This window comes from Apteryx mantelli, chromosome 1 (genome assembly GCF_036417845.1).
Source record: "Apteryx mantelli isolate bAptMan1 chromosome 1, bAptMan1.hap1, whole genome shotgun sequence".
NCBI classification, from domain to species: Eukaryota; Metazoa; Chordata; class Aves; order Apterygiformes; family Apterygidae; genus Apteryx; species Apteryx mantelli.
The window spans coordinates 210,806,129-210,832,259 of record NC_089978.1 but is presented as its reverse complement, the minus strand read 5'-3'; the positions used below and the strand labels follow the sequence as shown (position 1 = coordinate 210,832,259).

The window sequence follows — 26,131 nt, the reverse complement described above, 5'->3', positions numbered from 1 at the left end:
TGTATTATTACTGTTATAATGAAGCCCAGATGATTTTTGAAAGGCCTCAAACTGTTTAGACTTACATTGAAGTCAATGGCAAAATCCCAAGGACATGAATACAATTCTGAGCTAGCCATATTTGTATACCATCCTATTCATATATCAACACCTTTGAGACAGTCCAAATAGATTAGTACAATGGTGCCAAAAGAGACCCCCAAAAATGCCCCTTATGGGTGCCCCCAAAAGCCTGATTACCAGTTCCAGGAGCATCAGTGGAACATGCACAGCATTTTGTATAAAGCACATTTGTATAGGTTCCTCATTTTCCCTTTTCCCTTCATTTGGGTGACATTGTGATATACAGTTTCCAAGATGCTGCTCTTAGATCTAAGTCCTTCACCAGCATAACGAGCCAGGAGCTATCATCTCTGTGGTGCACTGTCTGGTTTAACAATCATTCTTTCTCTTTTGCACTGGAGTCAGACAGAGAGCTCCTTGAGCTAGCTGTGACTAAGCTAGCTCTGGACCAAGCCAGCTAGAAAGACTTGCAGCAGCACAGAATGAGCTTAGTGATCCATAGTAGCTGTCATTTCAGAATTTAGTTCAGAGCTACACAGCTTAAAATAGCAGGTAGCTTCTGGTCTCTTCGTTCTGGGAAAGTGACATGCACAGGACAATTCTCAAACCGCCCTCAACTGCTGGGCACCCACTGGGAGCTGTAGTACCCTCCTGCGTGAGCTGGCAGTGTGCTCACAGCAGGGCTGGCACTAGGAGACAAGTCACATTGGGCATGTCTTCTTTGAAGATGTGAACAAAGAAACAAGGGTTTCATGGGGAGAACTGTAAGGCAGTGACTGATCTCAACTTGCTGCTGACTCTCATAACTCTCCATCCATAAGGTAAACTTATTCTGATAGCCTTTTACTGGCTGCACAAAATCAAGTGCCCTCGCAAGCCTGTTAGCCCAGCTCAGCAAGTCCCCTCAGAAAACTAGTTTTTGTTCTCCCCAGATCTGGAGTGTTTAGATGAGGGGGGCTGGTTTAGGCTTATCTATTTTTTTGTATTAGATATTTTGTAGATGATGGATAGCATTAACCTGAGAAAACTGTGGGAAGATCCAATAAATTATTAGCTGTGTTGTATTTCATTTTTATGAAAATAATATTCTTTTCCAGAATGACACAGGTGGTCAGCGTAGTCTTGTAAACAAGTGGACAACATTCTTGAAAGCGAGACTTGTGTGCTCAGTAATGGATGAAGATGGAACAGAAACATACTTTGACGAATTAGGTATGGCAAGAAAGTCTCTACAAAGTTTTACCTAAATCCTGCACCCTGAACATATTTAAACATTAAAGTTCCCACAGTGATATTTGGCCCTGTAGAGGTCCCTGACAAATCCACCTTGAAGTTTTGTGACAGGAAACAAAAGATTTCTTCCTACATCTCTCTGAGTCACTAGCATTATATCTTTGAAATAAAGATAATTAATCTTCACTTTGTAAAGAATATATATGTAAGGAATTAATATTTGGAAGGGAACATGTAAGTGCAGTCTATTGTTATTTTTCTACTATCTAGGATTATGATAGAGGCTTTTTAATGTATATCTCTTTGAAACTGTTATATCACTGTTTAACATACAGCCTTTTTGCAATACAGTTTTTCTTTTTTGGAGGCCTCTATCTGATGACTCAAGCTAATACTACTAAATGTCATTACTGGCACTAGCAATAATACAATGAGTAAATATAATTTCTTGGGATTTATTCAAACATTTACATCTTCAGTTCCATATGTGAAACACTGCAGACATTCAATGACTAGTCTATACAGCAATCATATAAGGTTTCCTCTCAGTAAGGAATTAATTAAATGCAGATCTTGATCCTTAAGTGCCAAAAACCATTATCAAAAAGTTTCAATTTCTGTATTGCCCATAGCTGAGATATACAAAGTCATAGTTCTAAATTTAGGTATTGAAAGATTTGGTATGTGTATTGGTATATATAAATATAAGTATAAATATACACATACATATAAATAGCTAATGAACCCCACACTGGGGCTGCATCTGATTCTGACCTCTCCATTGTAATTCATCTATCTCCTGTTGCATTATTCCTGATCTTCATCGAAACAAATGGTGTTCAGATTCTTTCTGACTTGGTATCATTACAAATATTTAGTGTACTTGTTTTGGTTCACAGATTTCTATGGAACATAATGGGCATAGAATCAAATCCTAATTTGATGTAATTCAGTACATATAAGGTACTTTGCTGACTAACTTTCAGAAATTCTTAGCATCCAATAGCTAATATTTCAGAGCTCCAATTTGCTGGTCTACTCCTATTCAACAAAGAACTAGAGCTGCTTAGTTTTTTGTATGACAAAATATAGGATAATATGTTCTCAGTATGAGCTCTTAGCACAGTCCATTGGCAAAGAAGAAGAATATAACCATAGTTACAAATGCAGAAAAATCTGAGAGAGATCAAGGGCATGATTCTGTTTTTACTTGCAATGCAGAAGGGCATAACTCTGCCAGTGTTGTACGATGAAGTCTTCTGGGTTTCACATGTTTAAAAGAATGCTTAAAAATTTCGGAAGGTTAATAAAAGACCCACATAAATTAATGGATGGCTTATCCTATGGTAGGAAGCTCAAACACTTCCGTCTTTTTGTCTGATTTAAAAGATGTTTAAGAGGTGACTTGATTATAGTTCATAAGTACCTTCATAAGGACAAAATATCAGAGACCAAAGTACTCTTTCACTTAAGTATAACAAAAATAAACAAATCAGAGGTAAAGCTGGATAAATTCAATGAGTAGGTACGGTTTTGCATAGTGAAGTTAATAAATCCACACAGAGCAGGAGCAGGGTTTTACATCTCTGTGTCTTTACTGTGAAACTACTTGTCATTCATATCGTGATGTGTTTCTTAGTCAAACATGAGCTAATGGAAGGGCATCTAGAGTGAGTACTAGAAGACAAAACACCTAATTCTCCTGGTTTGGATTATATCCATCTATGGGAACATTTTGTCTTTGACCTACTGCAACTTAAACATTTTCCTACTGTTAAACAACCTGCTGAAATAAGATCCCGCTGAGAGAAATGGGAGAAATGGATGCTGAACATATTTGAAAATCTTTGCCTTCTGTCTTCAGAAGGCTAGATAGTGTGCAGTTAATTTCAAAATCTGTTTCTGAATGTTCAAGTGCAAGATTTCTGCATATGGTCCATTCATATGATAAGTTTGCTTTTTCCCATTCAAGTCAGAGACAAAACTACCATTGACTTCAGCAGGCATAAAGTCTTTGTGTAGACTGGAAAATAAAATTAGTATAACTACTCAAAAAAAATTTTTTTCTTTTTTTTCTTTCTTTCCTACAGAGGATGTGTTTCTTTTAGAAACAGATAACCCCAGAACAACACTTGTGTATGGAATTTTTACAACATCAAGGTAATTGTGGAGATTTGAAAAAAATTACCTTTCAGACCTGCCCAATTTTCTATATTTATACAGAAAAAGAGGGTTTGTGGTCAAGACTGTTCTTCAAAATTCTGTATGTGTTCTGTGACCAGCCTTTGCATGCCAGAGTAACAGTTTCAATTCTGAACTTGCAATGAACTTCTGTGGCGTTGGAGAACACTTAACGCTGGATGAAGGAATCCAGCACCCTGAAAGACCAAACTTAAAATTCTTAAATGAATTCATACAAATCATTTCCACTCTCTCAGCTGGCAGATGATTGCACAGATGGCAGATAACCCCTGTCAGTTGCAGTTGGCTGCAAAAAGGCAATCTTCTGTTGCATTTGATCACCTCCTTCGTCCGTCACAACTTGCAGCCTTACGCTTCTTGTCAGCAGTCAGCAGTATTAGCTTTATGTCCAGATTAAGAAACGCTCTTTGAGCTCTCAAGAGCAGTGGAAGTACTAGATATGGCTTACTATGCTGACCCCCCCCCCCCCCCACAAAGATAGACCTGATGGACCTACAGATTCTACCATCTCTTTTCATTTTTTTCTTGTTCTCAGCAAATATTGGTATCATACAGAATGGAAATAAATACTTCCTATTGGATATACCACCCTGTATTATTTAGCTGTTATTCTTTACCTTCAAAGAGAGCTTTTTTATTGTTTTTTTTTTTAGTTTCATGTCATTTATTTGATCAAATTTGCATATTTTTAAACTTATTACTATAAATTCATTTTATGGCATTTTCCATTTAAAAAAATCTTTGCATGAAAAAGATACTTTTTTCCTGACAGGCTTTTCTGTCCATGATAGTATACAGGGATCCACATTCTCAGATGTGTGAACTAGCCAGGAAAGTATGATTTTATAATATTTAGTTGGGAAAAAAAGAATCCCATAACTTGTAAACATCTGGTGCTGTCTATATTTTACGATTCCTATTGCACAAAAAGAGAAAATGCTGAGGCTATGTTTAGCAGTAAAACCACACTTATGATTAGGTTATGGATGCAACATGTCTCAGTTGGAAACACTTTTACCTAATTCTCCTGGTATTCTCCTGCAGTGGAAATAAGGTCTGAGTCAAAGGACCATATAAGGTGGCAACAAAGAGAAAACTTTGCATCTTCATGGCCCTCAAGCCAGTTTCTCTCTCTACTGAAGTTTTAACACTCGCATGCATTTCTGTTTTCAAACCACGTGGTTTGTGGTTTATGGTTTCTCTTTCTTTCTTTTTTCTTTCTGACTGTAGATTGAAAGTGTTACATAATTAAATACAGCAGTCATAATGAATTTACTCTCCAACAGTTCCTTTATCTTCACCTCTGTAGACCTCCAGCTAAGAAAAGTATCAAGAGAAACATCTTTCAAAATAATAATGATTATTAATTTTACCTAAACCATATTGAGGTAAACCGTGTAATATTGAGGCAAATTATTTTGGTGGCATGATCTGCTGTAAATCTAGCAAATAAAACATCCAAAATCATTAAATATATTTTTAAAACCTATTAAAATCTATTAAAATTTCCACAAATACCATAATCCATCTAAGAGTTTCCTCCTGCTAATACATACAGAACTAAGAGCAACATTGATTGTTGCGTAATCACCAGTAGCACTTTCCTAATTTAGATGCTATATCTTATAACTGCAAATTTGAACATTTAATATTTTCAGTTTTCTTCTGTAGTGATTTTTTTCTTCTTCAATTGAAAACAAAGAGTTACTTGAACTGTCTTCATCCCACAGTTAATATTGGAGTTTCCATTTTGTTAAGATAAACTTCCCAAACCTCTTATACAGTGAAAGAAGAAAGGAAGATTTAATTCCACTGCAGGCAGTCTTAGCATCACACTGGGAGTTATTCCCTTAGTGCTCTTCATCACTGGATGATGGAGACCATTCAGGGCATGTGCTATCTGAGGAGGCATCAGAGATGTTTGGATGAACAAAAAACAGTGAAAAAACAGGCCCTCCTCGTAGGTGACACCCCATTTCTCCTCAGGAAGCAGCAACCTTCACCCCTCCCAAAGGGATCTTTGTGAGACCAATTCTATGGCAGGATTTTTGGAGTATATAGGAGTAATTCTCTTACAGCCTCAACCTGTCCTCATTTTGTTTAGAAAAGCTGACAACTGGTTATAATAAACTAACCAACTGTAATTGTGCTGGATGTTTTGATTAACATTCTAGCCATGTATTTTAGAAGGTTTATGAAGGTCTTATGGTAATATATTGGTATGGAGTTCTGGAAACCTGTGCCTAGCTTGGCAGCACAAAGTTTACAAAACTCTTGTCTCACCAAAGTCAGCAATATTTTTGCCACTGATTTAATTTGGGCCAGGTTATATTTCTTTTATATTCAACAGTAGGAAATTCTCTTGTTCCACTAGTGGCATAGTACCTTCCTCCCTCCTTTTCAGGTCAGTGTTTGAAAAGGTGCTCAGCCTTAAAGAGTAATGCTGTATATTGGGAAGCTAAATCAGCTGATTGTTAAATATGTTGAATCCATGCTATAGAAGTATTAAATTGTATTAAATATGTTATTTTAGGGGTATCTCTCATCACTAGGCCATGCATGATGATGGGAGAATTATGTAAAAGATAGTAGATTAAAGTGCTAACTTTTTATTACTCTCTTCTAGCTCCATATTCAAAGGCTCAGCTGTGTGTGTATATCATTTATCTGACATCCAGACCGTGTTTAATGGGCCGTTTGCACACAAGGAGGGCCCAAACCACCAGCTGATTCCATATCAGGGCAGAATTCCATATCCGCGACCTGGCACTGTAAGTACAGAAGATGTTTATGCAGGCCTGCCAATTACTTGTCTTTGTTTAATACAGTAATAAATGTTATTTATTCCAGGAGAATGGACTGTATGTGACTATGACATTTAGTTGCAGTTCAGAACAATTCTGTTTGCCTCTCACCTTGCCATACAAATCACCTACTCTCTGGAAATCTTCTAAAATGAATTAAAAACAGTGTAAAATATTGATCTCTCTTGCTCTTTCTGACCAAGAAGTACTAATAATTATTTCATTAGATGGCAATAACGTTTTTAAACCATGCAAATTCACATTTTGTGTGTAAGTTTGAACAAAAAATAGCTAAAGAGATTAACATACAGAGACAGCACTGGGAGTTTGTGCACTACAGTCTAGATCCAAACTTCTGTGTCTTCAGTGTGTGATTTTCCCTCGTTCCCCATAATTTATTGGTCCACCAGGACACTGGGGAGCTGTGGTGGGAGGACATAGCTTCTGAGACCATCATCTGACTAGGTCTGAACCCTGTCAGGTACTGAATATTAGAGAAGAGACATGGAAATAAAGGAGTTGTCATGACAATCTGTTCATAGTAGTCTTTCTTGGTAAGACTGCTTTTGCATCCCTTGAAAATTTGTCAGGACTTTTTTTCACTGCATCATGGGTTGTGATAATCATCCAGTAGATTATGAAAGCCATGAGAGCTAGCTTTGGTTTCAAGGTTTTCAAAATTGTCCTAGGAAGGTTTTTAAACAAAAATGTAGAGTTTTCCCCCCCACACACACACTTTATGGTGTATTCAAAGGCAGTGTTGATGTAGTCTTGTGTTTATTTACTTATTTATTTGCTGTGTTCTTAATTTAGATGTAGCAGAAGTACCAAGTCTAATATTTCCAATTTTAGTGAGGACTGTAGGATGTTTCTCTAAATTCAGACTTCCTAAATGAACTGTATTGATGTGGACTTTCATTGTTTCTCATGAAGTCTTCTTACAATTGTTTATGTATTGGAATTAAATAAGTGTTCACAAAAATATAAATCAGCTCTCAACTATGTAGTTTTAATTTGCTTTTTTTTAGATGAAGGCTTTGTTGCTTCTCCATTCATCAACAAAATTACATTTTGTTTTCTATATTTCATTCATTTTCCTCTTTGTGCTGTAGATTTTGTTCTTCTCTCTCTTTCTCCTTCTCTTGTACACTAATGCTCAGATGAATGCAATAGCTCTGCCTGTTCACACAGTTCTTCATGGCATTTTAGTCCATTTTTTATTAACTGCAAGATTTTGATATTCGTGCCCCCAGGTCTCTAGATTTAACCAATACTAACATTCCATCAAGTTCTAATGTTAGCATTCTTCTTTGCCATACAGCTCTAATCTCATGAGTTCACTGAGACTTAAAGTTTAAACCTTACAAAAATACAAAATAAATGGTCCATTTAAACAGGAAGTTTCATGCTCTTGTGATTAGTCACATTTCAGTTTCCTGCTACTTCAGAATATTGTATTTGTATGTATTTTCTCAATCACTGCCATGTTATTCTTGGTTCATCTCATAGAAGCTTATGAGGCCCCATAGGGGCCTCAAGGAACTGGGCAGCACAATGAAAAGGGAAAAAGAAAATTCAGATTTGGATTTAACATGGTGGCAGAAATTATCTAAACTTTTTAGATATGCTGATGAGCTCTGAATTTGAAAAAAAAATCTTAGATCATAGCTCACACCAAAGATAAAGGCAAAAGAAGAATACGTTAGATGGTCTAGTATCAGATAAAAAAGAACTGAGACCAGATAGTAGGCTATAAACATATCATTAGTTGCGGATCACAGTTAAATCTCAGAACAGAAGTTATATATATTGTTGAGGAATGGATCTGCTTTTTGTCCAGCTGAAACTCTTTTGGGTTTTACTTTGTTTTTTTTCACTGCCAAAAAGTTCCTACATTTTCCACATGGAGCAAATTCTTTTTTTCAGTAATGTCAAAGCATGTATGAAAAATCAGGATATGTATGTTTAGGTGCTTATAAGACGTGTTCAAAGACTTAATTTTGAATATCCAAGCTTGAAGACTATGGAACAGGAGCTTCTTTCTTCTGGAATGTATGTTCTGGGATGCTAGACTAGACAGGGATGCATTTTCATATAACATGGGAAATCCTACTTTACAGTTGCCTAAAGAGATATTCATACTAAACCATTGGACAGAAGTGAATGTTCATTGGGTTGCCGTACATTGAATAAATACTGAAAAGACTTCAGTATAGCTTCAGTAGAATTAAATAAAGCAATACGTTCATTTGGCCATAATCAACCCTGCAGTGTTTGGCTGCCCTTCACTAAATACCAATGGTTTCTTATTTCTCCACAAGCTAAACTGACTTATGGAAAAAAATCACATAATTGGTAGGTTCCAACTAAGTTCAGTGATGTTTGAGGATAGTTTTCATTTTTCAGAGTTTACAGAAATAGTTTTTGTACCTACAGTATGTTGGAGAATATACTGTAAATTAAAGGATTCTGTTTCCCTCTGTAATCTAACTGCACAGTGATCAACTGTGTACAAAATTCTTGTGTAGCTGAGGCCTTGAGTGAGGTGCGAAGGAAGCACTTTCAATCCCTTCAGGAAAGGGATAGCTTATAGGGTACTTCAGTAACACCTATTGGTTTATATTTGGGCTTTACACAGGACATAACAAATGAATGAACGGGTTAAAGAAAGTTCCCAAGGACTTGCTCAAAACAACCACGTAATTTTTGTGTCTGAGTTTTTAGGGGCATACTGAGGTGAACCATAGCATGGACATTTGGCTGTGCAGGAAATCACAGGCAAACATCTTAGGATCTCCAAGTCAAGAACAGAGGGAGGATAGATGGTATCAGAGAAAGTCTTCTTTCAACTAAGCTGTTGGAACAAGAAAGGTTAACCTGGACTGCGAGTGAAACAGGCCCACTCCAGAACTGGAAGTGGAGCCAAGCAGACCACTATCGAAAATAATAATCTCACTAATAGCCCCCAAAATTATGAATACAGTTCTCTTCTGAGCATTGGTTGCTATCTGAGCAGATAGCTCCACACATTTCCTGGAAGACTGTGGATAAAAGGTCCAGAGAGGCAAGGCATGGGACAAACGAGATAATAAGAATTCAGTTTTGTTAGCACTCATACAGGGTTAGCATTTGGTGTCATTTCTAATGAGAGTTAAACCAAAACCCTCAGGAAAAATGAGAGTCCAGAAGAATCAATTGTCAAGGACCTCAACTGGGAAAAGAGACTCATATCTGAGTGGAGTCCTGGTTCTTCCTGATGAAGGTAACTGATGCCAGAGCAGTTTCTTTTAAGCAGTTCCTACTAGAGCAGTTCCACTTTGTATAAATAATTAAATACTAATTGAGCCAGGAGCTGCTTCTAAAGCCTGGGATGAGGCTGAAGTCCCCTCTCTACTTGGTTCCCCATATTGCTGAATGAATAGTTAATTAGGTGCACAAAATGGAACAGCTTTTAGCAGTGAGGGTAAAACTTGACACTCTTGCCTAGTGGTTAGAGGGCTCCCCTGGGATGTGAAGACCCAGTTTTTAACGTTTGCTCAAATCAGGTAGGTTGGACACATGACTCATGTATCCCCAGTGACTTTCCTAGTCTCTCAGAGTGTGATTCATCTTATGTAATTTTAGCCATCTAAAAGCCATCTAGTCTGAATTACTGACTATAGAGGAAACCTAGATGGCTAACTAAGAATAAATGCCTGACTTTAAGACAGCAGAAGTCAGGTGAGGTGAATCTCTCCCTAAGCTACAAGCTATTTCTGTGTCTGTGGTTTTGACTAGAAATTCCTTCCTAGACTTAATTGTCCTCATTGAAATAAACATATTTCCATGAAATATTTCAGATTGAACAAATCAGCATTTTCCAATCGGAAACAATATTTTTTGAAACATTTCTGTATAGCTCTAATATTCTGAGGAAAGGTTCATGGCTCAGAAATCTACTAAGGGGGAAAGTGGGAGCTCAGGAGCATCAATGAGAAGTGGGGTAACAGTGGCTGAAGAAGTAATGTAAATTAGCATCAGTGAGTCCAGCACGGTGGAACAGTTACTGTCATTGCTCCTGATTTCTTTTCAATCTGTTTACTTTTAGTTTCACTCTCACTTACCACCTGAGGTTTCTAAGATTGATTTTATTTCTTTATGAAGTCCAGAAGGCCTCAGGCCTGATAACGGAAATGCTTCTTTATTACATTTAAAGAAACATCTAGAGTATTCACAGACCTCTGTTATTCCTCACTGTGTACACAGGGAAATGGTAGACAAGATCCTGTGAATAGTCAGCTTTCTTATATACCAGGCAGTCATCATGGGCCCCCCTCTTCAAGCCTATAATTTTGCTTTTTCAATTGAAGATAAGTCACAGGCTGTTTTGCTGTCTCAAAATCAAAATAATGGGGAAAATAAGGAAGGTAAAGCATGGTAACTCCTTGAAGTCTTTTCTGACTAGAGGGATATCGACAAAATTACAATTAGACTATAGATTTTACCTTTTGGCCTTGTACTAATTCTATACTAACCATCTGCAAAAGTTTGGTATCTTCCCATACCAATCACTTGGGTTTCTTCCAACAGACAGCATATGGAAGTATAAGGAATGTGGAAATAGGTTCAGAAGTATGGATCTTTGCCATCAACCTTGATTTTAATAGTGCAAAAATATGTTTGTGTTTGCTATATCTGAACTGATGGGAGTTCAAAGCATAGCTATTCAAGTACTTCATTTCCATTATTGGAATATAATTATTTTCAGACAGCATCTGAAGTGCTCTTTCAGGATCTTTGTCAACTATCAGTCAATATTTGTAAACAGCTTGGAGATGAAAAGTCTCTGATAGAAGGTAAGTATTATTAAGCATTACTGTGCATGTTTCTTACAGTGTCCAGGAGGAGCCTTCACACCCAATATGCGGACAACCAAAGAATTTCCAGATGATGTTGTGACCTTCATCAGGAATCACCCTTTGATGTTTAATCCCATTTACCCAATCCACAAGAGGCCATTAATCATTCGTATAGGAACAGACTACAAGTATACAAAGATTGCTGTGGACCGTGTGAATGCTGCTGATGGAAGATATCATGTCTTGTTTCTTGGAACAGGTAAGACAAACTTAGCAAAAGTCATTTTCCTGTACTGCATTATAATTTGCAATCAACTCCAATCTGTACAATTCATTGCCTTCAGAAGTGTTTGTGTAAGCATATTTTCTATTTACAAAAGGGTCTACAGATATCCACAAATTATGTTCTCTATTTACTTTCTGTGCATTTTATGTTTCCTATAGATCTTAATTACGTATAAGAGATACAATATATTGACATGTATTTTTTACTGGAGACAGAAATAAACACTAGTGTGTATTGTATTTGATATAAATTATAATACTCATCTTGAATATGGTTTGTCTGCAATGTGATTCCCCTAGCATTATTGGAGTAAGAAGACCAAAGAAGAACTTGAGTAAGAAGACCAAAATCTGGCTCTGTATTCTTTTGCGTACTCTCATCCTCATTATTTAATATTTGCTGCGTAAGCTACTTCTGAAGAGAAAGACAATCTGACCAGCATGTTACAAAGGCAGAAGCAATAACTTCACAAAAAAAGTAAAAATGTGAAAGTATTTAGCAGAGGAGAAAGAAACAAATAGTTGGAGTTCCAGCAGTAGCGGACACAGAGAATTTGATCCAAGTTTTCTAAAATAATTTCTTTCTAATATAACCTACATTTTGTTTTTAGTTACATCAAATTTGAATCTGGTGTTATGCTTCTGAAGTCTGAAAGGAACAGGTCAAGTGATTCTCATACTGATCAAATTTGATTTTTCAAAATATTCCGATACAAATCATATTTTCCTGACTGAAGCAGACAAGCAGAGTAGTACTCTGGCTAGACCCTAAGATTCATTCACGTCTGAAACACCCACTGGCTTAACAGAGCATGACAGGTTGACAGGCACAAAGGTTTCATCTCTAATCTTTTGCTACAAATGGTTTCAAGTAGAACAAAAGAAGAGAATTCCAGGAGAATAAATATAACTCTGAACATCAGAAAATAATTATTGAGATGGCTCTCATTACTTTTATGGTTCACATATTATTGAGATACTGGTTGTTTTCTGCTTATAGAATAACCATTTCTGCCAGCACACTCACCTTGTTGTCTCATGGGGTTGTGATTAACCATCCTGATATAATAGATTTAAGAAGCTGGTGCTAAAAACCTTTCAAGAATGTTAGGCTTCCGTAAGGGTAAGGTTAAAGAAATTCTCTTCACTCTTCTTAAAAAAAAAAAACCTCTCCAACCACCAAAGTCAGCAGGGTGCCATTGTGTTGAAGAAGGCCAATCCTATACTGGGCTGTATTAGCAAAAGCATATCCAGCCAGTGGGTTGCCGGAAAAGATTCTTCCACTGCATTTGGCACTTGTGAGGCTGTGTCAGGAGTATTGTGTCCCATTTGAGGTGTCCCAGTACAAGGAAAACATTGACATAATGGAACCAGATTTGTTGAGGGCCACCAAGCTAGCCAGGGGGCTGGAGCATATGACATATGAGAAGAGGCTGAGGCAATTGGGTTTGTTCAGAGAAGGCTACAGGGACACCTTATTGCTGTCTGCAGAGGTCTAAAGGGAGGCACAGAAAAGACAGACTCTTCTCAGAGATGCACAGGGACAGGTGACAGGCAATGAACACAAGTTGAAATGTGGGACATTCCAGTTAGATATAAGGAAAAAATGTTTTCACTATCAGGATGGTCAAACGTTGGAACAGGGGCCCAGAGAGGCTGTGAATTCTCCATCCTTGGAGATCCAAAGGACTCAAAACCCAACTGGACAAAACCCTGAGAAACTTACTCTAACTGGACCTGCTTTCAGTGGGAGTTTGCACTAGGTAACTTCCCAAAGCTTGGAGGAAAACAGAAACACTCTGTTCATGTTCCTGTGTCCAACCTTTACCAGATCTCCACTTACTGTATTGTGAGTCATGGTTAGTGCATAATAAGGCGTGGTTATGGTAGAAGAAGCTCTAGGTAATGAATTACAGTAGAAATTTGGTCATTTTTTGGTCTGGGAATATTTGTTTTCTTGGTTGCCAGTTGCTAAATTAATTTTAAGATGTCTTTGAAGATCTCTTTGATCCTACTTTTACTTGCAAAGCCATTGGAAACTACCCAATTAAGCTAATTAGGAAAAGACATTCTTCTTGGCTCTACCCTCTCCTCCCAAAATGTAACCATGTTTACTTTTTAGTTTAATGAATGCAGCTACAGTTCTTGATTTTTGGATCCATTAGGGTCATATTCCTTCTTTCCTACAGAAGTGAAGAAAACAGTCTTTGTAGCCTACTGTAGATATATCTGAAGTGTTAATAGATATTGTCCCCACTGTTCTTACACAGCTCTATAAGAACTCTGCCTTAATGAGAAAGAAGGTTTGGTTTTCTGTATTTTACCATATAAACAGTTTGGCATGCTATAACAAATCTTTCAGATGAAATTTAGGTATTTTTTTTTATACACTGGTACCATTGCTTTAAAATGCTGTATAAACATCTGATGTTAATGGGAGGAAAATTCTACTAAAGATTAGTGGAAAAGATAAGACATATAAGTTTCCAACCATTATAGGATTTTTAATGTAGTAGTGACAATTAATACTGGAAAGTGATAAATATGAAATGCTCATGAAAAAGTACAGTAATGATATTCAGCATTTCAGTAATTCTTTCCAGCTAAAATTTGCAGAATGTTTTCAAAAATTAAGTCCAGCAAGTGATGATGCTGTGTGGAGAAGTATGTGTTTTAAATACTGTATACTCCAGATAAATATCTACTGAAACCACGTGTGTTGGATAAAATTCAAATTAACTCTTTAATATTGATTGATAATTACTTGATAAATTGCCTTTCATAAAACCCTGCTGCAAGAGATAAATACAGGTCATTTAATTTTATAGTCTGATTAGCCTCTGACTGTGGTTAAGTGACCAGTCTGGTCTCATATATGTAGCAGTGGTTCATTAAAAGCATTAACATACCTCAGCTTGTGCCTGTGTTTTGCTAATCCTCTTCTGTGTATCAGCACAAGGTTCATTATGGGACAAATAGGTAAATTGCAGCTCCTGACATTTTACAATATTCGTTGCTCTTAATTTCTGGATTACACTGGAGGCAAGGATCGTTGCTTGCTCTCGTGTTAGTTGGGACGGGGTAGTCACTATTTTTTTCCCAGTAGGACACAGAGGCTCCCTGAGACACATTAACAGCTTCCAAGTTCTTCAGAATAAATCAATGCAATGAAAGTTACTGTGTTTCTCAGCCCTTTTAAATAAAAGCGATCAAGTTTCAGCCACTGAGAGAAGAAACTTGTTTTCTTTATTCTGTGCTTTCTGTGAGGCTCAAGAGGATTCAACAGAGATATTAACTGTCAGAGGTGATGTGGAAGGGATTTGCTTTGGTGTCAGTTCATCCTGGAAAATGCAAAAACCACACTGTACAGGAGAATTTCGTGTGATAATTTCCTTGGGAGCTGGGTGCCCCACAGCCGCAGACAACGGGACTTGACACCTGGTGACAATTGCGCTCAGCTCTGCTGATAAGTTACTGCTGCTGAACTGAGATGTTGCCAGCCGTGTCTGTCACTGTCAGTGACCTGTCTCATGCTTGAAATCGGAGTGTTTTATGTCTTGCCAGATGCAGAGCACACAAAATGTCTAGCTTTTCCTCTCGCCCTCTTCAATAGCCTCAGTAATAAATCAGTTCCTGAATGCAAGGGAAGAATACCAGTAGCATAAAGCTCTAAGAACCCCAGTGTTTTTCGTCCTGTAGGCATGGCATAGGCAGGTGTGGGCAGCTGTGTCATTTTTTCACGTTAATGTGAGCTAAATGTAGTGTTTCCTTTGCGCCCCAGACAAAAGTGTTGAACCTGCAGGGGCTGGTCCATGCCGAGAGTTAATACATTTGCTTTTTTTCCCCTCTCTCGGCTACTTAACTAAGGAAATAAATCCCATAGACAGACATTGTTCTTGCAGCATTCCACACAGCCTTTCAGATGATAATGATCTCCTATTTTCTCTGTGCTTTTCAACCCGAAGAATCCCAAAGCACTTGACAAAACTTGCTAGTTTTGCTAAGTCCACCCAAAGTCCACCCAAAAAGGAATCTCCTCACCCCCCTTTGAAACAGAGGTGATTTAAAGGAGAAAAGCAGTGATTCTTTAACAGTAGATAGCTATAGTAAGTGCCTCAAGAGAGGAGTGCTATATACTCTACCCTCCCAAATAGAAACCAGAGAGATAATTTACTTGGATACAATGTAATGACTCATTTCCATATCTGACATGGATAATGCTGATGATACCTTTTCCCTATGCAATGAGTAAGAACATATTCAGGTCAGGAATTTGGTTTAGAGTTCTGCTTCATTTATCCCGTTTCTGTGGTAGGCCAGGATTCAGTCATAAAGCACTTTTTATTCATCCTGGAATTTTACTGTAATCACTTTACTCAGCTCAGTTATATCTAAAGAAACCAAGCTTCCAACTTTTTTTCGGTTTATCCTTTAGTGGATTGTTTTTCATTTGGGTTTTAAGAACAGCAGAAAAGCAGCATGAGGACATTCTCCTGAGATTAATATTTATTTTTTAAGCATGCTACCTACGTACATGTAGTGCAAAAGCCTTTGGTCAAAGTATACCCAGATTGCACAACCATAAGACTGTGCTTTTTTTTTTTTTTTCCAATTGCTCTTGGTGTTATGAAAATATTTAAATATCTGGGTCAAATTTGGGTACATTCAACAGCCACTGGCACCAATAAGGTTTTTTTTCAGTTCCTAGACATCAAGATAGGAGACAGGGATACAGTTTTTTGTAAAGAGATCTAAGTTACTGTTCTGAAAAGGCACTTCGGATTTCAGTGTGGTTTATTCAGATATTTAATGTGGGCCACATGCATCTGATGTTGCATGAGGCTGATTGATGTTTCTTATTATCTTTTCTTCTCTGGTGCAATCCTCAATTTCAAAGTCTGGAGGCAGTAAGTGCTTTCAGAGCATAAGGTTGTAATATTGTGTCACATATGTGATTAAATCTCGAGAATATTCATTTCATGCTGTTACATGATGTCTGTCCTTTTGGAAAACTAGCCCTTGCTGACATCGGTAGTCTCCAGTAATGGAATAGACAAAATCATGTAATGAGCTACCAATTCTAACAGAGATGGATAATCTGGTGGGAAGAGCAGGCTTGCCTCCCACAAATTTGCTATCTACAGCCATGTGCCTGCAAGCTTGGGAAAATGGCGTTACGCAACAGTGACACAACGGGAAGCAGATAGAGTTTCCCCCTTCCTTTTGCACATACTGGGCGAGTCATTCAAAAGGTTTTGGTGATAACTCATCCAAAGCTTTTTCACAGCCATTTAAGAAGACATCTAAAGAGGGCTTTTCTACACCTGTTTGGTTACTCCTGTTCAGTTTTTGTTCAGACAGACTCTCAGTGTGTCCCAGAAGTTTTGACTGTGCTGGGGTTATGTGAAAGTTTTGCCATCAAGCATTAGCTTATTATATGCTTGTACCTGCCTTTTTGCTCTTTGACATAGCTTGAAATGACTTTACACACAACGTTTCACAGTAACTCTATGAGCTGGAAAAAAATGTACCCATTTTACAGACAAGTAAACTAAAGCACAGGGAAGATAAGTGGCTGTGATGGGAGTCCTGACTTTGAGCAGCCACACAAGGTCAGCAGAGACCTGAGGAGCTGGCTTGCAGCCCTGGCTGCTAACCTGCCAGAATCACAGGTGCTTGGATGTGTCTGAAAACTTTGTAAGTAGAGCAATTTTAAGCATTTTGGAAACTCTATTTTTTCTTTTTTCTTCATTATTTTATTTGTTTGCATCAGGATCCAGTCAGATTAGAGACCAAAAATATGCTTGACTTAGCTGCCATCAGTTGTCAGGTGCAAGGAGTTTCTGAGGGTTTTCTAAGGGTGCTCCTGAAACCTGCCTGCCACATCGGTAAGGGGGATGATTACCACGGGAGGCCTCTCTGCAAAACTCCCAGCAGAGCAGCAGTTGGTGTCCATTGCAGGCATGATTTTTAAGATGTGGAAAAGCCAGTTTTTTGATTTGTTGTTGATTTTGCGCATGCGATGTGGCTCAGGGATGGAGAGGCCCTTGCTCTCTCTGAAGCTGAAAAATACTGACAGTTACAGTCTTCACTTCGGACTGGACAAAGAAAAGTTAGTAGGGATTCAGAGAACGAGATTTAAACTCAGACAGCTGTATTCCAGCCCAGCAACTGTGATTTTACCTGGCTGTTCATTAAGCTTTGCCTTTTCCATTATCCATGACCAGCCAGACCAAGAATTGGTGTAAGCAGGAATAGTTCAGCTGGTGTCAAGGAAGCTAAGCTAACTAATACCAGCCCAGGATCATGCCCTGTGTTTTGAGGGTTTTTTGGTTCAATTTTTTTTATTTGTCTCTTCTTCCCTCCCCAGGCACTGCCTTCCTTCGCCATTTATTTTCCACTCTGTGTACCCTCTACTCCACTTTTTAGCCTACTGGACGTTTGCTCTTTCTGCCCTTGCCGTTCCCCCTTTCCCGGTGCTCGTGGGGGGATGTGACCTCAGTAACATTCCAGCTCATGGCGAGCTGGGAGACCACAGGTTCAAGCAGGCTTGAAACACAAAAACAGTCATTATTAGTCACCCTTGTCACCTGGCTGTCAGCTTGAGGGAGATTCCTTTTCATTTGCCATTCCCCTCTCGACTTGCAGACTGCTGGGCTGAAGCTGGGCTGCAGACAAGTCCAGGTGAAAAGTCAGGGAAATGGTGAGCATAAATCTGCCACTTCGCTTGGTGCATTCTAGCGTTGGATTGCTATTGAGCAGACGCAATAGCTTTTTCATGACTATGTGAAACCATAGCAATGTAAAATTTTTTTCAACTGAATTTCTTGAAGTCATAAGTAAACAGAGAAGGAAATTGTCTTTTACTTTTATGACTTGAACAGGATTAGCTTCTAATTTTACACTTTGACCTAAACATGAAAAAATTTGACTGATACTTGTTCAGTAATCCATTATGTCTGTCTCACAACACAAAAGCTTATCTATTGTGAAATATGCTAGGAAACATCTCAAGCACTGCAATTTTGCATATATCTCCTGTGCACATTACTGCATGCTTTCCAACCTTCCTTTTGACCCAGGAATTAAGTTTGCTGTCTTGCCATTAAAGGAAATAAGCAAACAAGATTTTCAGCAAAACTCAGATGTACCATAAGCCTTCTGACATGAATACATAAAAGTGACTTGATTTGACAGCAACTGTGCTTATAATGGAGTCCTCAGTACTACTGAGAAAGGAGTAGGAAGCGTTTTCTAGGCACAAATATTTGTGCTTCATTATCAATGAAAGAACTGAATAACAGTAGAAAAACTCTTTTCAAAAGGGGTGGAGGATTATAGCCTACAAGGCAGGTATTATTGGAAGTATACAAATATATAAATATACATTAGAGTGAGAGAGAGAGAGAGAATATTGGAATTCCTTGCTTTAGGTGGTTTTACTTAATGAATAGCTTTCTATTGCATACTTTCTCTAACATGAATATTTATTTAAAATGTGATACTAAGTTTTCTAATTCCTTTGAAACAATGGAATATTCCTTTTTGCAAGAATCTGTCCCTAATGGTAAAATACCGAGTTGAAGGGAAAGGTAAAACATTGAGTCAAAGGGAATAGATTCCAAGGTAAACAGTCATTAACTCTGTGTATTTTGTCAGGGTGTGACAAAAAGGGAGATAGGAACCTAGTTTTCAATGGAAAAGGTTATTAGGACACAAGGACTTGGCCTCGGGCACTATCAGTATTTTCTGTGCCATTGCCCAGGCTATAATCTTACCTCAGGTTCTCATTGCCTTTGAGCACTGAAGACGATATAGGAATCTTAAATGTGTGGCATGCACTAATGGACTATTGAAAGAAACCAGTTTTTCTGAGGCTCAGCCTCACTCTCCATTGCAGGTAAGGTCGCTGTCAACCGTGCTTTTAACCTGCAAGTTAGGGTCACAGGGAGCTGACACTTCACAGGCAGCTGAAAAAGTCACAGCAGGCTGCAACTCCTTCCCTGCACTGCCGGGGGGACATTTCAGATGGTATAGTTTAATGGTAAAGAGACAGGGGACATTGATAAAGGGAGGCAAAGAAGGAGAAGCAGATTGCACTTCGGCTGTGTAATTTGGGAGTAGGTGATTCCTTTTAGCAGAGGCAGAACAACACATACACGCACATGCACGTGCTTCTCCTTAGCTCCAAATATGGAAGGATCTGCAGCAGTTTAAAGCTTCAGTGGGTCCTGGCAGTTAGTAAATCTCTTTCAAGTTCTCATAGGTTTGCTAATACTGGCACCCAGTCCAGACCACAGCTGTGTTATCACAAGATTGAGTTTCAGTAAAGTTTCTTCGGAAGGAACTAGTTTATCGTGCCATCGTATGATCAGAATAAATGTTCTCCATAGAACAAATTCTCATGAAAAATTCATGCCTAATGTGCTCAGAGCATGTACAATTGATAGCTACAGATTTTTAAATCTTGACAGCTTTCAATTTCTCTCTCTTTTTTATTTTTTAATATCAAACTACTGCAATGTGCTCTGTGTGTGGTCAGGTCATTAGATATGAATATTCTGGCTGTAATCCTACTTTTTTTTTTTTTTAAGAAAATGAATGATTATTTGCTACCTTCCACCAGGGAAATAAGATGCAAATTATTTACTATAACCAATCTGCCCTGCAGCTCCAGCTATGGAGTTTAGTCACTGACCTTAAAAGCAAAAGCAAAACCACACTTTTTCAGTTTACTTTGTCAACATCATGATTTGTCAAATAGGAAGCTGAGATTTCCTTTCCTCAGTCATGAATTCATAAAAATACACATAGATACTTACATGTATTGTGCTGTACTAATGTGTTACTAACCGCACAAGTCTATATTGCTCATAAAACCTATGAAGGCAAAACAGAATCTATGCCATGTGGTCTCATTCCTCAGAATCAATACTGAGCAAATAGATTTATTCTACTCAAACTAATTTCTCGTCCTTTCAGGCAAGAAGAATTCTTTGTGTTTTGCTTTTTTCCAAATAAAAAGACTAAAAATTTAACAAATAAAATTACTTTTTTTGTTCAGTATTTTAATACCTCATACCTGTCCCTGTGATTTTTCACAATCTGCCTTTTCTGTCATGTCAGTAATACTTCAATGTGTTTCAGCCTTTAAATGTGTTCACAAACTGACCCCTCTATCTCTTATGTTCTTTTCACATAACAAGATTGGCAAACTAATCACAAATATCCCTTTAGAGACCACTCAACACATCTTCCCTGCAAAAACACCACCATTCCCCCATCTGTCTTACTTCTACTTCAATACCGCTTTCAAATTGTGTTGATTTGGGGGGTCAAAACACAGGGCAACCATAAAAAAGTAGCTATAGAATCTTCATCTTGTCTCTTCTGTTTTCCACATGGACCAAAACAATAACTCCTACTGCTATGTAAAGGACTTATTGTTCAAGTTTTCTGAAGAAAAAGGCTTTCTTCTTACCTTTTTAGGGTTACATTGAGTTATTCTTTGGAATATTTACCTTTCATGTCACCAGTTGTCATATTTTATTAATGAATATGAATGTATATTAAAATCTGCAGTAGCTCTTTTTTGTCTGTTTATCTGACCATGTTTTTACTTTAAGATGTTTAGGGTAGATACTGCCTCTCTCTGTGTCTCTGTACAGCACCAAATACCATTTTTGATTGGTCCTTTGGGGTAGAATGATAACCATAATGGCAATAACTCGTGAGTTCTTCAAGATCATATATGATAATAATGCTGTGTATGGTCATGTTCAAGTTATCCACAGTCTATGACTTGTAAAGGGATCATCTCATGGTTCTTTTTGGTCTCAAACCCTAGAAATTAATGAACTTCTTTTTGTACCATTCTGTATGTTATAGGGTTTGCTTTATTGTTTTTTTCTTAGTTGCTAATGATTCACATGCTCTTCTTTTCCCCCTACTCTCTTTCACATAGTGTCACTTTTTCCCATCTTTTCCAGACCAAGGAACTGTTCAAAAAGTTGTTGTCCTACCCACTAACTTCTCTGCAAGTGGAGAACTCATTTTAGAAGAGCTGGAGGTTTTCCAGGTTTGGCTTGCTCCTGCTTTTATTCTTCCAATGTGTATGTTCACACAAACGTTTTGTTCTGAAAGACTTTGGCAAGGACAACTATGACTTGATAAAAGATCAAGTGAATGCACATACTGTCAGCTTGATACCCTCCCAAAGGGTGTCTGCTGTTGTGGACAAAATGTCTACTGTTATGAAGACCATAGTTAGGCTAAGATCTCTTTTTCCTGTTTTGTTGTTGTTGTTGTTGTTGTTGTTGTTGTTGTTGTTGTTGTTGTTGTTGTTGTTGTTGTTATCCTGGCTAGAAGGATTTTGATAATCTCATTTTTAAGAGGTCATGTTATAGTGGCCGCCAGAAGGAGGCTTTCATCATTGGCATCACATGGTGAGACTGTCACTATTTACAGATGGAATCTAAGATTTTTCTACTACTTTTGATTATCTGATAATCTTTCTGATTCTGGGCTGCAGAACTGAAGTGAACTAGTGTTGTTTTTGCTTAACTCCAGTTCTTCAAAGCCACATGTCTCTGGAGTCAAAAAAGCTATAAGCTTAACACAACATAAGCTGAAAAGAAATGTAAACAACTACAGGGAAAAATAGCAGAGTAGCCTCTGTCAATCATTCTAGCATGTAGCAGCTTAATAACCTAAAGAAAATGTTCACCTTCATGTTGAAAAAGCCCTTTCAAATTTTTGAATGGGCTATTCTTTAACAGGCAATATCAGGGAAAATGGTAGTATGCATCTATAAGCTTAGTTATGGATTTTGTCATGGGCTTTTTTTTTGTCAAGCTCTTTTTCATTCAGGAGATACAAAAAAGGAAAGTTTATGCCTTGTTATCTAGACAGGCAGCAAAAACCATCTCTCTGTGAAAGGGAACACTCTCTGTCTTAACCCTCATAAAGGCATTAGCACTCCTCCCAGATCTGTTTTGAAGACTTCTCTTTAAAAAAAGATATGTGAGTAATTTTACATAAAGAGTACCATTCACCCAAGTATTACTAATTCCATTTACAGAAAGATAAACTAACACAGCAAACAGATGGGTTGGATGGGAGGAATCCTGACCCTAAATTAGTTCCTGCATCTCTATAAAGAGACTTCTTTTATCCACAGCCTCAAAATCAAGATACTGTCACCTCTGCCATGGCAAGCTATACAGCTTGGTAGGGTATACAGGTAGGGTGGCAGTATGTTGATTGTCTCCAAGGGGGGGGAACGAGATCCACAGCTTTGTGCTAGTAAATACCAAGAGCAAGCAAAGCACGGATTCATTTCTAGAGTAGAAGTAGGGAAAGGAAAATGTGGCCTCAGATCCAATATTGCATTTGAACTGTACTTGGGTTTCCTAACCATTCAGTCATGAAACACTACAGTAGCTCTAAACTCCTTCAGACCTTTACCAGTCCAAATGAGCTGCATGCAGATTCTCTAGTCCTGGCCTCCTTGCTGCGCTGCCAATCCACTGCAGTTAATCCTGGCCCATCATTATGGCTTTCCTTTGTGACTGAGCAAATACTAATCTTCAAAAAATGAGGAACATTTTTATTGCCATCACTTTTATCAGTTGTTTTCATGAGAATAATAAATGATTTCAGTTTCTTAAGGCAGCAAATGTGATAACTGCTTTTCAAATTCTTTAACATTCAGTTTGGGCACAGACAGTAACAGACTCTAGTGATGACATACAGTAGTATACAGGACCGTCTGTCTGAAACAAACATTTGGTAACGCACACACCATTTTTAATATGCAAGTCATTGATAAACTGAAAGTATGTGTTGGATAGCAACCAAACTGTATGCACTGTAGATAATATGTAGAAGAAATATGACATATTCTTATCCTGATCATGTGGTAAATATGCATAAGCTATTGTATGATTTTTCCGTATCATCAGTTTCAAAGAACAAACATTGTTTCTTATTGTAAAGTGAGAGTGATGACTTGAAAACACATATTTCTCCTGTATGGGTGAGGTAATATAGATGTAGTTTGACGTGATGTTACAGAAACTTGTTGATGCACATGATGAATAATAATACAGTTTAATTCAGCCAAAACATTTGGTGAGATATTCATTGCATTTATGTCGTTTGTTTAGCTCTGAAAATAGCAAAAAAATGGGTAGGAGTGAATGATGCCTTTCCAAGATATGCAAAGTTACAGTTTACTTAGATATGACTTAGGTTTTATCAAACTTAAAATTTTAGTATTGGGACAGTATTAACAAGAGAGTCTTTATCAAGTGTGATTTGGAATTTTGTCTTTCAGAGTAATTCTCCAATAACAACAATGAAGATTTCATCTAAAAAGGTAAAGAAAAGTGAAATGCCTACTTAGTGCTTATTATTTGAGAAAAAAATTGACTTAAAGACACTAAAAGACCAATTGTGATGCATCATACTGAATACAGGCATAAGATTTTCAGCTGATGAATACATAGAAATTTCACTGAAGTTTATATAAGATATGTATCTGCCCCAGAGCCACTAGGTTTAAACATTTTTTATTCATTATTTGCTACTTGCAATTCACTGAAATTATTGTGTTTTTTTTTTTCTTTTTTCTTTTGGGCAAGTAAAAAAAAAGCACTATGTGATGAAACTTGTCCTCCCCATATCTATACAACTCGTAAATTGAAATTTTCCTTTGGAAGTCTGGTCTATGCAAAAAAGACCGTGTTGGGGCTATGGTGAAATTCTGCTTGTCTGACTAGTAAGTAATAATGGTGGCAATGTGATTGATCGTATTAGCTGAGAGGGTTCTTACAGAAATGTTGAACAGCCAAGCCAAAACCTAACTAAAAATCTGTATTCCATGATTTTACAAACAAAATGGTGCTCAATATTTTACAAAATTATTAACAAGTGAAGACTACTCACTAATATAAACTCAATGTAATTTGTTAATTTTATGATAGAATGATAGGAGGAGTTTCTAGGTTTCTGTTCAAGATTAATTTGTATTTTCAGAAATATTGTTTAATTGTTTCTGAATAAAAGAATCACTCTGACCCCTATTCTGTTGATGACCTATTCACTTGCATTTCCTTTGCAAAAGCTTTCACTTACCATAATAATTCTGTTGGTTTACTGTTCAAGGTATATAAGGCTAACAGAATCTGGCCCTAAGCTCCAATGTAATCTCTAGGTTTTATGCCTTGGAAATCTACACACTGGAAAATCCAACCAGGAGCACTGCATAGTATTTATTAAAGTGACTATATGCAGAGAAAATACTTAGTTCAAAGGCTTGATCCAATAATCCTTGCTGAATAAGAACCATGTTCTCAAATCTGAACAGTGTTAACTCAGCCTCTCAGCCCCAGAACAGAACAATGACACTCAATGTCCAAAAAACATTAACATTCCTCAGTGTTTCTAAGTGTTTTCTAACAGGAAGGTGGAAATATTATAGGCCTATTCACCTGGGAGGTTTCTGTTTATTTTAGCTTTATATATATTAGCAGTTCCCCTCTTGGTATTGAGTTATTTCCAAAATTAATTGAAAGGGTTTTAGGTGTGTGAGCTGCATCTTGGGTGAAGCCCCTCCACTGAGTTCCACATCTGAAATAAATCTTTCCATTTCCTTTTGCAGCAACAGTTGTACGTGAGCTCAGATGAGGGGGTCACCCAGGTATCCTTGCATCGCTGCCAGACCTACGGGACCGCCTGTGCAGACTGCTGTTTAGCCCGGGACCCTTACTGTGCCTGGGACGGCAGCTCCTGCTCCAGGTTCTATCCCACAGGAAAAAGGTGAGTCAGTATTAAGCAGCCCGGTGAAGTTTGCAAGGAAAGTGGAGGGATTTTGTTCTATTATGTAGCCTGAGGCCATGTAATGTGATATAGAGGTGGGATGTCATTCATTTCTGGAGCATTTACAAGCAATACCTGTGTGGCTATTGTGCTTGGCATTGTACATCACCTAGGAGTATATGCTAAAGCAGTATATGGTAAGAGCTTGCCTTTTCATATTTAAAGTGTAAAGACTGTAAAAACAATGGGGGGGGGGAACTATTCCCTAATCATATATATTAATCCTTCTCTTTCATGCACATGAAAACAGTGAAATGTATTTGTTCCCTTTGTTTAAATTCAGTTGTGCTATGGATGTAATTAGGATACCTCCTAAATACAGCAAAATATCTCTGAGGCTGTCTGAGGAATAATTTATTTTTTTGTTTCTCATTTACTCCTGACTGAGAAGAACTATTTCCAAAGAAATTTTAGGCAAATTTGATTTCAATGCAATGCCTGCTAGAATTGGGGGTTTCGATGTGAGATTCATTAAATCAGACAGGGAAAGCAATTCCTCTTTAGTTTACAACAGCTAATAGTCCATCTCATAATTCTTATGCAAAACAGGAGCCTCTTTCCTCCTCCCAAGGGAAATATTTAATAGCAGGAGGCTGTAGTGAGATCTTATATTACTAGGATTTCACTGCATATACAAACAAAGCTACATAATACACGATGAAGTATTACTGCAGAGGAGCTAAACCTTTTGGATGCATGCCTGAGTTTTATCCAGTATGTGCCACGGTACTCAATCCTTGCACCCAAGCTGCAAATGCACAAGGCTATCTACCATTAATGTGCTTTACTCCTTTACCAAAGTGGAGGGAGCTGGTAGACAGAAAG

The 26,131-nt window shown here is 37.7% G+C and overlaps 1 protein-coding gene across 1 annotated transcript in view; it reads left to right on the top strand.

Annotated features, from left to right (window-relative positions):
- The window catches only part of SEMA3C (semaphorin 3C), a 128,755-nt gene that overhangs the window by 89,041 nt on the left and 13,583 nt on the right, over nt 1-26,131 (top strand). Inside the window, exons 9-15 of the mRNA XM_013944048.2 lie at nt 1,161-1,275; nt 3,387-3,456; nt 6,125-6,269; nt 11,177-11,399; nt 21,415-21,503; nt 23,763-23,804; nt 25,089-25,246. Of these exons, the coding sequence (XP_013799502.1) occupies nt 1,161-1,275; nt 3,387-3,456; nt 6,125-6,269; nt 11,177-11,399; nt 21,415-21,503; nt 23,763-23,804; nt 25,089-25,246 (842 nt within the window). The remainder of the gene's footprint in view (nt 1-1,160; nt 1,276-3,386; nt 3,457-6,124; nt 6,270-11,176; nt 11,400-21,414; nt 21,504-23,762; nt 23,805-25,088; nt 25,247-26,131) is intronic.